Source organism: Saccostrea cucullata, unplaced genomic scaffold (genome assembly GCF_032062105.1).
Source record: "Saccostrea cucullata isolate Sc308-1 unplaced genomic scaffold, CSIRO_AGI_Scuc_v1 ctg5888, whole genome shotgun sequence".
In the NCBI taxonomy this organism is placed as follows: Eukaryota; Metazoa; Mollusca; class Bivalvia; order Ostreida; family Ostreidae; genus Saccostrea; species Saccostrea cuccullata.
In genome coordinates, this window is record NW_026932000.1 from 1 (window position 1) to 17671 (window position 17671).

Here is a 17671-nt window from a genome sequence, read left to right on the forward strand (position 1 = left end):
CATTAGTGGCAAGTTTGTAGATAATAAAAAAATGATATATCAAGAAAAAAAATTGAACAAAATATATGTATATATACACAAAACAAATGTTTGCAATCTAAATGGGATAAAAAACTTATTCACATTAATGTATGTACAAAGCATGTGGTAGATATACCAACTGAACAACTCAAAACCTAATGTATCTCACTCACAAACTTACAAGTAAGTCATGCCCAAAAGGAAAAAAATCTTACACTATTTGAAAATAGTTGTGATGTGACAAAAGAAAATAAGCTGTGTAGGGATGCTTCAGAATGTTACGAATTTTCCAAGCTGTTAAAGGTGATATTAAAATGGTAGTTGGTACGTCCATTGAGCGGTTAGTATGTTTGTTAGTGACCGAGAAGTTAGTGCACTGAATGTGTAAGTAATGGAAAACAAAATACGAGGTGGTTATATTCACTGAAGAAATGTCCTCAGGGGTCTGTATTGTCCAATTATGTGGACACAGGGGTAGCGTCACCAGCGTAAAGAGTTCGCATGTTGGTCCAGTAGTGAGTTCCAAATGTAAGGCCGTTCTGTGTGATCTTCGGAATTTTCGAAAGAGGTGAGCGATGCATGCCAATACGAAGAATGTTGTCAATATGGATAGGGAAACATATGGCCAAGGAGTGGTGAACGAGGCATAAATATGCTCTTTTATGCTGGGTGGTGGTGTGTTCTCTTGTGCCTCGTGGTAAATGAACGATAAGGTCGGTTTAAGTGTGGACGCCGTTGTTGAATGGGCCTGATGTAGCAGCAACACTGGAAGCAGGACAGTTCGAATTTTGTAACATGACCAAATGCTGAATATGAAGCCGAAGAATGCAACGGATGTTGCAATGATAGCTAAAATACCACTTGTGTCTGGCCATTTGTCGACTGCAAATTCCACCTGGCCTGCGATCATAGATTCTGCGAGGTTATTAAACACTTTACCATCACGTCGAACAGCTTTTGCAATGCGCTTGAGGCTTAGATGTTGTTGTTTGTCGTTGGCCAAATACTGGGAAAATGAATGGTTGAAGATTTGGAAATTTGGTAATTTGATGTGAACGAATTCTTCAAAGATGGTGTCTCCAAATATAGTTGAGTGAGCATCCTTGTCGAAAAACTGCTGAAGCAGGGCTAGATTGATTGGGTGGAGGATGGTAACCTTATCAGTGTTGTTGTTGCATTTGCCCAAACGGGGTGGCAGATACAAGTCATTGCTTGTTACTGAACAAAGGCATGGTATCTTCACAACACAGAAGGGACAGCCCTTGAGAATTCGTTGACCATTTGCACAATCTAATGCAATCATTGTTGTTCGGTACAGCAGTAGATGTGAGGGTGACAGTTCGTACATGGCAGTGGGAAGCACGTTGGTCAAGAGACGAAAGTCACATATTTTGCTTACTGCTTCTTTGTGATTGAAGAAGACTGCTGACAAACAATTAGGAGATGCTGTGGCTGTCAGTGCAATGTTGAAATGGCAATATAGAGTTGTTGATCCCTTGCACTGAGCCAACTGTTGAGACGTAATGGTGGCGTAATGTTGATTGTCCTCTGTATTCAAAAAGTAGGGTGGCATGTTCATTAGCTGAGTAGCATGATTGGAACTCGCGTTGACAGGTACTGGATAAGTAATCACCTTGTACACTGAAATAGGTAGGTGGAAGGAAGATATTGGTATTTTCACGGTCAGGTATAAATGAGAATGTTGTCTGGTAAACAGGAATTCCCCAAAGGAGTAATAGAACAGTGGGTCCTTGTTGGAAACTTGAAATTGTGGGAATTTCTCCGTGATGATGTTTTGGACTTGGTTTAAAGATGACTTTAAAACATGTGGTGACAACAGGAATGGAGATAGCTTGCCTTTCACCAAGTCATGTATTGCTAATTTGATATGTTCAAGCTCCTTTTCCAACTGTGCGGAGACATTAGTCTGTTTGATTATTAGTTGACTCATAATGAGGAACTCGTGATCCAGGGCATCCATTGATGTCTGTGCTAAATTGGAAATAGCAACAGCATCCTGATGATTCTTTTGTACAGCTGCTAGGATGTTTGTAAATCTTTTGTCGACTGCGTTGATAAAAGATGATAGATGTTGATCCTGGTGGGCCATGGCTCTTGCGAGTTTTACATTATTGTTGTTCAATACTTGCATGTGTCGTTGGAGAGTAGCAATATCGTCAGACGTTGCAGTTCCAAAAAGTGATTTCGAAATTTCTCCAACGAAATCAAAAAGTCCTCTTTTTGATCTCGAAGATCCAATGTATTTCTTATCTGCAGGAAGTTCTCTTGTTGGGATGAGCTCATGGATATGATGCACAGTTGAGTTTACACTAGCCATACACTGCATTCGTAAAGAGTTTAGTGATTTGACAATGTGGCCGGCCGTTCTACAATGAGGCATAGTGCAGTATAACTCAGGCAGATGAATCTTCTTTGGCAGTGGAATCTGAAAGGTGTGTAACCAATGTTCCTGGCCAAGGTATAAGTCGTTCGTCTTTTCAAAGACAACTCCATAGTTGATTCTCTGGATGTAGTGGCTTGAAGAATCTATTGCACACACTGAGGTGAGACAGAGGCAACTGATGATAAACATAGTAGTGTTATGAGACGGTCCAAAGCCCTTTTTCTGTCCATGGTAGTAGTTATTCCGTCCATGGTACTTTCCTTGTCCACGACACACTAAAAAGAAGGAAAGAAAGTAGGGTAAAGAATGTGCACAGTGTACAGTTATGTCAGTATCAGTAGGTACCATTACTGAGAAGCACTAAATTAATAATTTTGAGGAATCATTAAAATTTTAACATAAACTTATACAGGGTGCACTAGGAAGGGGTTTAAGGATAAGAAAGGTTAAGTGGAGTGGACAGGAAAGGTTCGGAATTTAGTAAAAACATGATCTGGTCCTCCGTCTGCGCTTGCGCGCCCGTCCCATCTGAGTCCTGGTAATGTGATATTCCCGGATAATTTCATCGTTGATGTGTTCTTCCGGTTCCCAGGTTTTAACACTGCTTCCTTGCCATTTTACTAGGAAGTATTTCTTTCCATTGACAAGTTTGTATTGCATCAGTTTTTCAACATATTCTTGTTTATCGTTTGTTGATTGGTCAGCATCCACTCGTCTCTCTGTGTTTTGCATTGTTTGCTGAGTTTGAGGGTTCTGAGGTAAATGCTGATCTTCCGTTTGAGGTTCTGCCATGTTAGGAGTTGTGGACTGTTCATTTGTAGTTTGTGCATCATTACAATGTGGTTCAGTGTGAGGTTCCACTGGGGGTTGAGCTCTTTCCTGCTCCTCATCTTCAATTGGTTGTGAGTTGTGTTGCTCTGGTGGCAGATGAGAATCATCTATAGGATCTGTTAAAGGTGGCGGATCAAGTACTTTGCGAAAATCTGGGTTCTCAAAGTGTTTCAGTCTATTGGCATGAATCCGAGACTTCACTACCTTGTTATTAGAGCATTTCCGGAGACTGTACGTGTTATTTGGACATTCAGCAGTGATGTAATAGGGTCCGTCCCATGGATTATGTAGTTTAGGTGAAAGTCCCTTCGGTACATGGGGTTTATGCAGCAAGACACTTTGTCCAACAGAGAAGTTAGGTTCCTTCGAAGTCTTGTCGTATTGCTCTTTTTGCTTTTGACGAGCATGCTGAATGTTCTCAGTTGCAATCTCACGCACTAATTTAAGGTGTTTCATCAGGTTGGTAACATGCGTTTTTGCATCCTGATTCATTCCGTCCTTTGGTATAAGAGATGTGTCAAACGGTAGGTACATTTCTTTTCCAAAGAGAATTTGGTATGGAGCAAGATCCGAGGATTGGGTGGAGGGACTCATTCGGATCGCCATTAGGATACCAGGTAAAATGTCATGCCAATTCGTTTGATGCTGGTTCACGTAAGTACGTAGACATTGTGCGAGGGTACTGTTCATCCGTTCACAAGTAGCGTTTGTTTGGGGATGATATGAACTGGTAAAATGTCTTGTCACTTGGAAAATCTGGCAGACTGCTGTAACAAGTTTGCTCATGAAGTTTTGTCCTCGGTCGGTGACAATAGTATATGGCGCACCATAACGACAGAAGATTTCCTTGAAGAGTACTTTGGCTATTTCAGTTGAATCTTGAGTTCTCAATGGAAAAGCCTCTGGCCATTTGCTGAAAGAGTCCACAATTAAAAGTATGTATTTATGTCCTTCTGTTGTTTTGGTGAGTGGGCCAAGGATGTCCATGTGGATTCGAGAAAATGTGTCTTCAATAGGCATTGGGGTCAATGGTGCTGGAGCATGATGTGTTGGTCTTTTGGACAATTGACATTCTCTGCAGGATCTGACATAATCTGCTATATTTTGATACATAGCAGGCCAATAATATTTCAACTGGATGGCACGGTATGTACGTTCAAAGCCAAGATGTGCACCACCTGCTAGACTGTCGTGGTATGAGCGTATAACATCTTCTCGGAGACAACGAGGAACTGCTAGTTGTTTGAGGTGATTGTTTGGATGACGTGTCCTTTTGGATCTTGGTTGGTAATAATGGTAAAGAACACCATCAAGAAAAACATAAAAATTGGATTCACTGAGTAGTCTATCTCTGCATTTCTTGTCCTCTGGTAGATCCTTATCTGAAAAGTAGCTGTACAAGGCTTTGAAATCTGGACAGCTCTTTTGAAGATCACCAATAGAAGTTGTGTCCACGGGGTATATTGTCTCTGTTTCCATGGTTTTAGGGAATGGTCGCTGATGGTCGGCATAGAAAAATGTTGCTTGTGTACATTTTTCTTCCTCTACAGGGGTGAAGCACTGCACATCAGGTGATGGGATAATGTCTTCTGGGTCCTCCACTGTAACTGTTGTCTCAGGATATGGACGGCGGGACAAAGCATCAGCTACTTCATTTTTCTTTCCAGCTTTGAATAGTATTTCATAGGAATATCCTTGAAGTAGTACTGCCCATCGAGCTAAGCGACCTGTTGACTGCTTTACATTTTGTAGCCATTTGAGTGCTGCATGGTCTGTAAAGATTTTAAAGGGTTTTCCTGCTAAGTAAACATGAAAAGTCTTTATTCCCTCAATGATGGCTAGTCCTTCACGTTCAGAAATAGGATACTTCCTCTCATGTTTGTTTAATGATCGTCCACCGTATGCGATGACTCGGTCCTTCCCATGAACATCACGTTGTCCAAGGATATAGCCTATAGCTGTGCCAGATGCATCTGTTGTTAGGGAGAATGGACGTGTATGGTCTGGGTAGGCCAAGACAGGTGGTGTTGTTAACAAGGTTTTTAGCTTTTCAAAGGCAACTTGGCAATTTTGAGTCCATGTAAATTCCTTATCTTTGGACAACAAAGCTGATAGTGAGCTGGTAATTTTGCTGTAACCTTTCACAAATCTCCGGTAATAATTACATAGTCCTAGGAATGATCTTAGTTCCTTTTGGTTCTTTGGAGTAGGAAAAGATTGGACAGCGTCTGTTTTTGACAAATCCACTTTTATGCCATCTTTCGTCAAAATATGTCCAAGGTATTTCACTTCTGGTAGTGCAAAATAGCATTTGCTGGGTTTAAGTGTTAGGCCAGCTGATTGGAGGCGACTGAAGATTTCATCTAGGTGTTTTAAATGATCTGTGAAGGAATTGGAAAAGACGAGGATGTCGTCCACATAAACGAGGCAAGTTTTCCAATTAAGTCCACGAAGAACATGGGTCATCAGTGCCTGGAAGCTGGCAGGTGCATTTACTAAACCGAATGGCATTCTCTTCCATTGGTACACACCAGTAGGGGTAACAAATGCTGACTTATGTTTGGTCTCATCATCCATGGGTATTTGCCAGAATCCTGAAGCAAGGTCCAATGTTGAGAAGAATTTGGCTTGTGTGGTACCAATTGTGTCAAACACATCCTCTAGTCTAGGCAAAGGGAAAGTAAACTGCTTGGTAACAGCGTTGAGTTTACGGTAATCCACAGCAAACCGTAGCTGGCCATTTTTCTTCTTCACCATTACTACAGGGCTCTGCCACATGGAGTCTGATTCTTCAATAATATCTGAATCTAACATTTCTTGTAGTTGGCGATTCATTTCTGCATTTGTTTGGGGTGATTGTCTGTAAAACCGTTGTCTAATTGGTAAGGCATCACCTGTTTCTATGCGATGTGGTTGGGTTTTGGCTTGACCTAGTTCTTGAAGATTTGTGGCGAAAACAGATCTGTGTTTGTTTAAGAATGTCAAGAGTAACTGTTTCTGATCATCTCTTAGGTCTGCATGGTCTAGGTTGATGCTGACTGGTTCTTGAACAGTATTTCCTGTTGACACTTTCTTTTCACTCGGGGTATCCATGGTGAACACTGTGTCAGGGTCAACAATCGTTGCAGTTGCAATCACAGTAGTTGCTTTGAGTTGGATGGTTTTGTTAGTTGGATTCATAATTTGAATGAAGGCTTTGTTGTTTTTAGTGTCCACAATTGACTTTGCACCAGCGAGTTTCAGGGATGGTAGTTTTGCAATGGGTTCCAATAGTACACAGGAATTTTTAGGCACATTTGACACAAATACTTGTAGCGAAGTCACAGAATGTTTTGGTAAGATTGTGTATCTGTACACTTTTGCACATCCTGTATTGGTATCAAAGGCATATGTTGTACTTTCAGAGTCACGCACATATAGAGTATTGTTTTCTGTGTTGAAAATTCCATCGTTGGCTTGTAAGAAATCCAGTCCAAGAATAAGGGGTTGATGAAATGATCTGAAGACATGGAATCTGTGGGGTATGATTGGTCCATTGAATGACACTGGGAGGGTTATAGCACCAAGGCTTGCATGTCGTTCACCACCGACTGCGACAGCATCTCTAATGTCAGATGGTTCTAATTCATTATGGTTCAGACCAAGTTTTGGCAAAAGGTGAGCACTTAAACAGGAAATGCTGGCTCCTGTGTCGACTAAAGCTTTGATTGGAATTCCAAAAACTGAAATGCTTACTGTGTTCTTTTCCACTGGCATAATTAGATTGACACTTCTAGCTGATGTTGTTGCTTTTGTTTTAGTTGAATGGTGTTTTTGACGTTTGTTAGCACTACTAGGCAAAGAACGGTTAGTTGTTGCTTGCTGTTTTGAGAAATTAGCTTTTTGAGTTTTGTTAGCACTAGACAAAGGTTTGTTAGTTGAACGTTTGTGGTTAGTTGAGGATGCTGGGGATTGTGATTGATGTTTAGTAACATGTTGCCTATCCTTTTTGGGGACAGGCACGAATCCCTATCTCTTATTATTAGTGTTTTGTTTAGTAGAAGGTGTTTGTCTATTAGCTTGTGCTTTAGGTTTTGTGCAAACTGAGCTGTAGTGGTGAAATTTCTTACAATTACTGCACTGAGAGTTAAAGGCAGGGCATTTTTTTCTATCTGGGCATGACTTACCACCACAACCGCTGCAGTTCTGAATTCCACCCGCACACTCTCTTCTTTCATCTTGGTGACGTCTGGGGGTCTGGTCACGTTGGTTCCAGTTCCTCGGTCCTTGGGAGTCAGGGGGTCTGGACTTTCTGGACTGGTCCTCGTTGTGGTAATGTTGACTTGGCTCACGCTCTCTCGAACTGTCACGGTAACTGGAACGGTCTCTAGACTGATCTCTGTAACTGTCCCTGGACTGATCTCTGTAACGGTCCCTGGACTGATCTCTGTAACGGTCTCTAGAGTGATCTCTGTAACGGTCTCTAGACTGATCTCTGTAACGGTCCCGCGAATGATCTCTGTAATGTGAGTTTTGACAATGGTGACGTTCTCTGGAATGATCCTGATAATGGTCACATCGAGGTGGAGCTCTGTGGTAATCACAATAAGAATGCGCATGGTTATCTCCTGGGCATTCCTCTCGGTAGGAATACCTAGGTCTTTCCTGGAGTTGATCAGCTAAGGCACTGATTTGCGCAGTAACTGTCTGTTCGATATGCGAGTTAATGGATTTAGTCAATTCACTCAAATCGAAGGATGAATTGTTTGTCACAAATGACACTTGTTGATCACAACCAAGTTCTAACTGAACTAGGGAAATGTCTCTGCGAAGAGCTTGAAAAGTTTGGGGTTCTCTGGCAAGAACCCTTCCTCTGATGTTGTTAATCAAGCCATTTGCAATGAACTGCACCTTGTAGGCTTCATCGAGGTCATGGTGTGCCAGAGCAAGGCGCTCAGCTCTTTCAAGGTACTTTTCGCAGGTTTCTCCGGACTCTTGCCTAATTCCAAGGATGTTCGTTTTGTATGAAGCTGGCTTATAGCGTTCACTAAGGAGGTCTTTAAACGCTTGCAGAGTCTGGTACTGAGCCGGATTTAGAGTCTGGAACCAGGTTCCTGCACTTCCGTCCAGCAAGCAGGGAATATATTCTAACACTGCATTGTCTGTAAGCTTATTGAATTTCTGCCACGCAGTTAATTTCGAAAGCCAGATGCATGGCGACTCACTTCCATTGAATTTGTTTGGTTGAGAAGTTGCCATAATTGTTGGTTGAAGAGTTAAATGTTCTTCCTGTATGTTGTTTTGAGGAAGTTCAACACTGAGATGAGGATTCAAAGATTCCTCAGAAGATTCTGTTGAAATGTTGAGTTGATGGTCAACTTCTTCCTCAGAAGGTTGAGTTGATGATTGCGTTACATGTAGGTCATCACTCACTTGTTGATCATTTGTTTGCTGGTTTGAATAGTTTGCCCCTGTTTCTGTAGGAATTCCAGCAGAGTTGTCTGATGTAGTTGTCAGTTGATGCTGGGACTCAGCGACAGTAGATTCTGTACCTGTAGATTCTTGTCCTGTCTGCGATATCTTTGATGGAGTGACGAAGCTTGGGCTCCGTGGCCTCAGGTTGTAGTTGAGAGGTCTATTCTCTTTCATCCGGGACTATTAGGATGTCTGCACCAACTTATCACCGTGCTTTGGGGACTATGGTGATAACCAGTATTGCTAAACCTGAAAAACAGGACAGGAGACAGTCTTAAAATTTAAGCTGTTTATTCGAGGTTGTCCGTCGCAAAAGTGATCGGACAAAAACCCGATAGCGTCCCCTGTCCAGGTGTTGAGTTATTCTTGCCACTAATTGTTACAAAAGGGTGTTAATCTAAAAGGACTCATACTCGACATCAAACGAAAGATTAACAATAGGGTTTTACGGCAAAATACGATTTAAGTAATTATAAAAACAAAGTTCCATTTGCGGAAACCTAAGAAAAGCACAGATTTTACACGAAAGGATGACACTAATTGATTTCACAACTTTTCTCAAGAAAACTGACATATGGCCTCAAGTTATTATTTCTTCTAAATCCTAAGCCATAAAATTTATTGCAGTAAATAAAAATACTAAATGGTAAATAAAATTAATGAAATAAATAATTTGAAATTGATAATAAATTTAAACTAAATTTATACTATACAAAAAATAGAAATATATCAGAGGGTCAATTTTACACTATGATAGATGTATCATCCATGCAAGATAATGTTTGGTAAACATAGGACTAATCGTTACTTGGAAATAAGACCTGCACCAAACACATTAACCTGTTCACTCATGCAGAAAATGTAGGTCAGATCCAGCATCTGAAGCAATCTTGTTAATATGAATCCTTAGATGTATCATCTCTGCAAGTTTGGTCTACATACAATGTAGGACTTATCGTTATTTGAAAATGAGTCCTGCAGCAAAAATTCATCCAGAAAATGTAGATCAGATCCAGCAACTGAAGTAAGTTCACTAGTGTGCATACTTAGATGTATAATGCATGCAAGTTTGGTCAAAATAAGACTTATTGTTACTTAAATGGAAATGGGACCTGCAGCACTTGGCAATGGAGAGCTGCTAAGTTTGACCTATACTCGACACTTGGTGCCATTAAATGATCAGTAAGATCTTTTTCATGCTAGCTTCCACTGCCACACGGGGTTATTTGGCCTCATGCAAAGGACTGGTCTCCATGTCCCACAGTGGGATTTGAACCCTACTCCTCGACTCCATAAAGCAGATGCTCTTCCACTGCGCCATGTGGGCGACCCTTTAAGTCTGAACCAGCATTTGATATAGAACACTGTATGTGTACTGAATATTTTAATATCAATAAAATCAAAGAATACAAATTTGAAAGTTGAGTGTTAAAAAACTTAATAAATGCATAAGTTGATTTAATATGATTATTTGGACAGAAACCAATGAAGATTTCTTGATTTTTATCAACTGAAAAAGTTTTTTGCACCATAATTCATGAATCCATGCATTTCCAAAATCAAATTTACAAGAGTAATGTCTGAACTAATAATATTTACAAGTAAAAACACTACATTAAAATATATAACTTTATAAATACCAACATTCTAAATTCACATGACTTGAAGAAAGTTATATAAAACTGACATGTATATAATAAAATGTATGGTCTAATTATGAATTAATGAATGTAATAATCAATAAAAAATTATAAATTCTCCAGATTAGTTTATCAGTACAATGCATCTAAACAGTTTCCAAAATCAAATTTACAGGGGCAATGTCTGAACAAATAATATCTACCAGTAAAAACACTACATTAAAATATAATTTATTGAATACCATCATTCTAAATTCACATGACTTGATGAAAGATATATAAAACTGACATGTATATAAAAAAATGTATGGTCTAATTATGAATTATTGAATATAATAATCAATAAAAAATTATAAATTCTCCAGATTAGTTTATCAGTACAATGCATCTCAACAGTGAGCAATTTAAAATTTCCACAGTTAAAGGGCAATAACTCTCTTGAAAACTGATTTATAAAAAATACAAAACATAAGGACATAAGATACAAACTTTTTTTTCAAAAAAAAAAAAAAAAAACAAACAAAAAAAACCTGCATAAATTTGTACTTTTTTCATTTAAAAGTTTCATAATGATGTAATATTAGTGATAAAAGTAGATATTTATAAGATGATGGCAAAAAAGGTAACATTTTGAAAAAATCGTAGAAAGTTAAAAATTTAAAAACCACCTTATGATTTTAGAAATTCAATATTTTACATCATTCACAACCAAATTACAATGTTAAATAAATATCAGCTAGTCTGTACATCCATTTATTTATGTTACCTTTCCTTTAATTTGAAATACATATAATGCAAATTAACCCAATGCATACTACTGGGTCAAGAAAGAAAGAAAAAATTGAGAATTTTTTCATGGTCTAAGGGCAATAACTCTTTTGAATAACTGGTCAATAGTCACCATACCTGTTTATATGTTTACTTCATAAAAGTAGGAAGAGATATCACACAGCAATACTATGTACATGTACAATGTAGTACATCTCAAAGATAAATGTTCATGTAATTTAGATATAGTTAGACTAGACCCAACTTGCAGTAATTTGAAAAAGAGAATTCATTTATTTGAAGTCTAAGGAAGTTCAGCATTGTTAATTATCCAAGTTCTCAACAACAAATGGAAATAAAATATCCTAGTGGAAGCTTGAAATTTAGTATGACATGTATAAAAATTTAAATGAACACAAAAGAGAACTTAAATTTAAGTTCTTTACAAAATAAGTTTACATACAAATAAATGAAAGTGACAATACTAATACTAGTTCTTCATTTTACTGGTTCCCTTGCTCTTTATCAGGGTTGCGTTCTTAATAACATTAAGTGACTCTTCAGACTGAGCGGTTCCAGTCGGTCCTCCGGTGGCAACATCTGGTTCAAGCGCTCCATCTTGGGGACCAGGTTCTGCATGCTGTCCTTGACCCGGTTAAGAATGGAGAGCGTCTCCAAGATCCGCTGAAATTGGTCCGAATGTTTGTTATATTTCTTCTGTTTGTCCTTCATCAGGCCCAGTAAAAACTGTATTGCGCAATCAATCTATAAAACAAAGAACACGGAGTGTAAGTTTTCTTTGACTTTCACAAAATTTGACACTGAAGGATTTGTTTTCATATTTTCAGTTTTAATCCCCCCCCCTCCCAAATATAGCAAAAAAGTGGACATAAAGTAGATCCATCTAAGACTTTTCTACAGAAATTTATTTTATGAATATCTAATTCTAAACTATTAGGAACACACTGCTAAATATACATGTCCAGTACTACTACATGTATCCAGTGTCAATAAAATTACTCAACTGTTGGAGTAGATTACAATTATATTCTGTTAATGTACTGAATGAAATAAACTCTTATTATATAAACTTGATAAATCTGCAATGAAAATAAGGCTTCACAAATACTTACATTTATTAAGGGTAGATGTGAAGAGTATACAAAGAAATAAGGGATAATAAATACATGTACATATAAATGTATAAAACAATGTTCAGTAAAAAAAAAAATCAGTTCTAAACCCCTACCTCTTTAATCCTTACACACAGAGAATTAAGGTTGGGGTGATGTCATGTTTTTGAGTACTGGTTTCTGTCAGATCTTTTTCTCTTGGACTAAGTGGTCGATGACGATGGGACATTACGTGGTGATCTTTGACTCGGTCAGAATTTGTGGCTGATGATGGGACATTATGTGGTGATCTTTGACTCGGTGGTCAGAATTTGTGGCTGATGATGGGACATTATGTGGTGATCTTTGACTCGGTGGTCAGGATTTCGTGGCTGATGATGGCACATTATGTGGTGAGAGTATAGGAGAATCTATAATATCAAACCAAATTCATTTAAAAAAAATCAGTTCTATACCCTAGCTGCAGAACTGTAGCTCTTCGAAAAAACAAGAGGCCCATGGGCCACACCACTCACCTGAGCATTGTGGCTAAGAAAAATGAGAAATTGGTTTATTATTGAAAAGTTTAAATCCAAAAGTAGTCCCATGACCAATCATTGCTTTGCTATTGTTGAACAAAAACTTAAGACATTTAAACATTTTCCTTTGTTCTTCATAATTCTTCTCCCACTTTACACAAAAATATTATACAAAATTGCCTATTTCATAAAACATGTATATATGTAAATAATCATGCTATGTCAAGATACATATATTTGTACAGTGCTGTACCTATATCAAAGTATGTGAGATCTACTATGTTTCCATAGTCGGACTTGTCCACATTAATAGCTTTGTTCCAAGTGGCATTTCTCTATCCTGTTAAAAAAGCAAATCAATAAAAGAAACAATTAATTTATTTCTAACTTCAATATATAAAACACACTACTGACTTGTAAATGTTGATTCCCCCCCCCCCCCCCCATGTCAGTGAATGTGGCCAGAGAGAAAGCAGATCCAGGAGCTTCACAGAAAACTAAACCTTTCACTTTCTCTCCTCGTCAAACAAAACCATAATCAGCACTTATACATATCTATATTCAAGTAAAAATCAGATAATTTTAAAAAATTGCATATATTTTTCTTTATCTTAATTTTTTTTTCTGATGATTTATAGAAAATTGGATATTCATAAAAAAAATCAATGACATAATACAGTGTATATCAAGGTAATTTGTTATTTTACCAGGTATAGAAGTATTCTTGGTGGTCTGTTTAGAGCAGTTAACAACACTGTTTCCCTCCAGTTTTTCAGACTCCCATAATTTGACTGTACCATCATTGGAGGCCGTGGAAAAAAATGCATGGTCTTGAGAAACTTGAATCCTGCTAGTAGATAACACATTCTTTAATTATGTACATATAATAACAAATTATTTGGCTAAGGCAGTTAAATTTCAATAAAGTCATTGCTGAATAGTATTACATAGAGAAGATGAATGTAAGTGCTTAGAAGAGTTATTCCCTTTGATGATGCACTTTTTTTTCATACAGGTCATTAATCAGTACTTTCTGAGCCCCCCTCCCTACCTGTTGACTGCCGCCCTGAGTTCCTGGAGGCCACCAGTAGCCCCTTGGGTTTCCAGTTACTGGGTAGGGGCCTCCTCTCCCAGGGTTTCCAGTTACTGGGTGGAGGCCTCCTCTCCCGGGCTATCTCCAGTAAGTCTTTAGATTCCGCCATGTATAGCTACGCTTCTTGTGGACAATGTTCCTCAGGGCTATCTTACAGGGATGATATTTTGCTGTAATTCAAAATATTGTAGGATTAAATATTAATGTTTCAAATAGCAGAAGTATTTTAGCACTAAAACATACAATACAATACATCTACATGTATATCATATGTTTATCAGCACAGTAAATTAAACATTTTCAAGCATCTGAGATACTTATACGTGGAGGCTCTTACTGGTGGTTTTTTTGTCAGTGATCTTCTCTGTCAGTGATCATTCTGACCCCTCAGATGACCCCTGACTCGGTGACTGACCCCTCAGATGACCCCTGACTCTGTGACATCATTACAAAGCTTCCCGATGATGAAGATGATGCATGACTCAGGGTCTGTGAAGTATTTCGCTCCCTCTCCAGACTCTCGGCAGTTTTCTGTAGGGACGGGCTTTTGGAGACAAACTATTGGAGGAGGAATCTGATTCATTGGAGCCTTTAACATACTCTTCCACTCAGAGCTCTGAAATATCCATACAATATCATAAAATATTATACATGTATTAAGTTACCATTAACAGAACCATTTATAATATTTCTTTTTTTGGTCAATTAAAATGTAGGCATTTTTGGTTTTTAAATAACTTTATCTGTAACAAAAAATGTAGAGTAACACGTACAGCTACTCACTATGTTTATCGACTGGTCCTAAATTGGATTTGTCTTTTTAGGCCTAAATTTTTAAATTTTGAATTAGTTTACAAGTCTATTTAGCAAGTTAATTGAATTAAAATGTACTTTTAAAGGATACATGTAAAGTCAGTGTAAAATACATTTAGCTTATCTAAAGTTTGTACGTGTTTGGTGATATCACTTGATTCTTGCTCTCAATAACTAATAACTTGTCTGCAAAACACAGTGGGTAGAGTGTCTGCTCTAGAGTCACAGAGTAAGGAGTTGACATCCTGTCAATGATACAATCTTAAATTCTTTAAAAATCTTCTTCTCAGAATGATCTGAACATTATGGATTAGCTTACCTACTTTTTCGTGACACTGCTATAAGAAGTGTTTGTCGAATATCATGGGCTCAGTGAGTGTACAACTGCCGACTGGCTACTTTGAAACTACTTTGAGGTTTTTTTTATTTGACGCCAATATGAAATTAATATTTTTTCAATCTTGAACCCGATGCAAATTTGACATAAAAAGTGAATACAGCACATGAACAGCTTTCTTAAATTCAAATGAGGCAATTTGAAAAGATGATTTTGTGAAACACTTATTCAGCTGATGACAGCTCTATATAGACCAAGATTAAAGCTTTCAAATATATTCAAACTCTATAAGATCGAGAACTAGAATATTAAAAGATGTTTAAATATAATAGCCCCTTAACCCCCCTCCCCCCTTTTTTCCCAGTAAAAAGTTATGGCGATCAGGGGTTTCACAGTTTTTCTTAACTTAGTAGATCATACTCCAAGTTCTTAAAGTAATTTCAAAATTATTGGTACCAAAGGAAAGTTCTTCTCAAAAGGAACATAGGCGTCGGAAGCAAATTGAAAGTGGGGGGGCTAAGTGTAAAAAAAAATTTTTGTACCTTCACAGAAAACCTGACAAGCAAAAAAAAAAAAAAGGGGGGGGGGGGGTTCGAGCTTCAGTACCAAAATTTTTTTTCTCCAAACACCACCACTTTCCCAATTTTTAACCTATAGTAAGACGTATCTGTGGAAAGTGGGGGGGCTAAACCTACGATGATACGTTCAATGTCTATACTAAGTATATATATGGAAAAAAAGTGGGGGGCTAAGCCCCCCCTAGCCCCCCCCCCCCCGGTTCCGACGCCTATGAGGAATACATATGATTAATGTGAAAGCACAGACACCTGACGTTACTTATTTTTCTTTTGATAAAAAAAAGTATACCCCCTACATAATTATTAGAATTAAAATAAGTAACGTCAGTTTCCTGAGTGTGAAAGCATCACTTAACTGTACTAAAGATATAGGAAAGGTTATTCAATTTTTTTTATCAAACACAAAGTATAAAACTACGGAAGTCTATTAGGATCAATCTAGAAAGACAAAAAAATGAAAGGCGTTATAACGCCTTTTGAAAAGACGTAATAATGCGACAAAAGGCGTGTTATCACACTTTTCATTCCAAAATGCGTTATAACGCCTTTCTAAAAAGCGTTATTACGCCTTTCCATTCTTAAAGGCATTATTACACCTTTCTAAAAGGCGTTATTACGCCTTTCAAAGATGCTTTATTACGCCTTTTGAAAAGGCGTTATTACGCCTTTTTAACAGGCGTAATAACGCCTTTCCAAACGGCGTTATTACGCCTTAGGCATTATTACGCCTTTCTAAAAGGCGTTATTACGCCCTTCTAAGATGCTTTATTACGCCTTTTGAAAAGGTGTTATAACGCCTTTTTAAAAGGCGTAATTACGCCTTTCCAAACGACGTTATTACGCCTTTCCAGTCTTAAAGGCATTATTACGCCTTTGTAAAAGGCGTTATTACGCCTTTTGAAAAGTCGTTATTATGCCTTTTTGAAAGTCGTAATTACGCATTTACAAAAGGCGTTATTACGCCTTTTTAAAAGGCGTTATTACGCCTTTCCAAAAGGCGTTATTATGCCTTTCTGAAAGGCGTTATTATGCCTTTCTAAAAAGCGTTATTACGCCTTTCCAAAAGAGTTATAACGCTTTCTGAATAACAATTATTTTGCATCAAACAGGCCAGTTATTTTACCCCCCCCTCCCCACACACACACTCTACTGGCCAAACTCGTGGGCCTCAGTAAAACTTTGTTTAAATGCAATAATTTGCCACTGTTTTACAAACCGCAACAAAATGTTCTAGAACCAAGCACCCAATAGTTTAAAATTATAATATCTAAACTGTTACACTGAAGACTTTCCCCCAAAAATGAGTATGTGTGAAGGGGGGGTTACCCCATTCGCACTCGTACTACTGGCCTACTTGAAAAGGAAAATGGGAAAGCATTATTTTATTGATAAATGTATGAAAGATTTAATTAAAACAATCTTTATTTATGCAATTATTCTCTTTATTCCTGCACATCACACTGACAACTTTTTGCGTTCGTATTAAGAGAAGGGAACACTCTACTTGGGAAGATACGATATATACAGATTATCTTGGAGCTTTGCTTGCAATGGCTTAAAATTCCTGTCATTTGAAGATATTTTTTCTCTTTTCTTGGGTTAAATATGTTCAAAATAAAGACGTAATAACGCCTTTTGGAAAGACGAAATAACGTCTTTTATAAAGGCGTAATAACATCTTTTATAAAGGCATAATAACGCCTTTCAGAAAGGCGTAATAACGCCTTTTAGAAAGGCGTAATAATGCCTTTTAGAAAGGCGTAATAACGCCTTTTAGAAAAGCGTAATAACGCCTTACCAAAAGGCGTAATAACGCCTTTTAGAATGGAAAGGCGTTATAACGCCTTTGAAAATAACGCCTTTTTCCGCGTTATTACGCCTTTTCGAAAGGCGTTATAACGCCTTTTAATTTTTTTTCTCTCTAGATTGCTCCTAATAGGCTTTCGTAAAAAAAAACTTTTGTACTTTGCATAACCTATTCAAAAGATGTCACAAAATTTGTAAAAGGTTTTCCAAATGAAGGTCAAATTCTACAAGTAATGTATAAAAATGTTGGTGCCCATGGAATAAAATCACTTGTC

The 17671-nt window shown here is 37.8% G+C and overlaps 1 protein-coding gene and 1 long non-coding RNA gene across 2 annotated transcripts; both read right to left on the reverse strand.

Annotated features, from left to right (window-relative positions):
* Nucleotides 1-14: 14 nt before the first annotated feature.
* On the reverse strand, nucleotides 15-9373 carry LOC134234231 (uncharacterized). Its single transcript, XM_062716285.1, has 2 exons — nucleotides 7423-9373; nucleotides 15-2700 (listed from the first exon to the last, which is right to left on the reverse strand). Exons 1-2 carry the CDS (start codon nucleotides 8882-8884, stop codon nucleotides 233-235), a joined length of 3930 nt encoding a protein of 1309 aa, XP_062572269.1. The 5' UTR covers nucleotides 8885-9373; the 3' UTR covers nucleotides 15-232.
* A 2121-nt stretch (nucleotides 9374-11494) lies between these two features.
* On the reverse strand, nucleotides 11495-13200 carry LOC134234234 (uncharacterized). The gene is made up of 3 exons (XR_009985140.1): nucleotides 13023-13200; nucleotides 12368-12661; nucleotides 11495-11883 (listed from the first exon to the last, which is right to left on the reverse strand). It is a non-coding gene; the product is annotated as an uncharacterized LOC134234234 (long non-coding RNA).
* Nucleotides 13201-17671: the final 4471 nt, after the last annotated feature.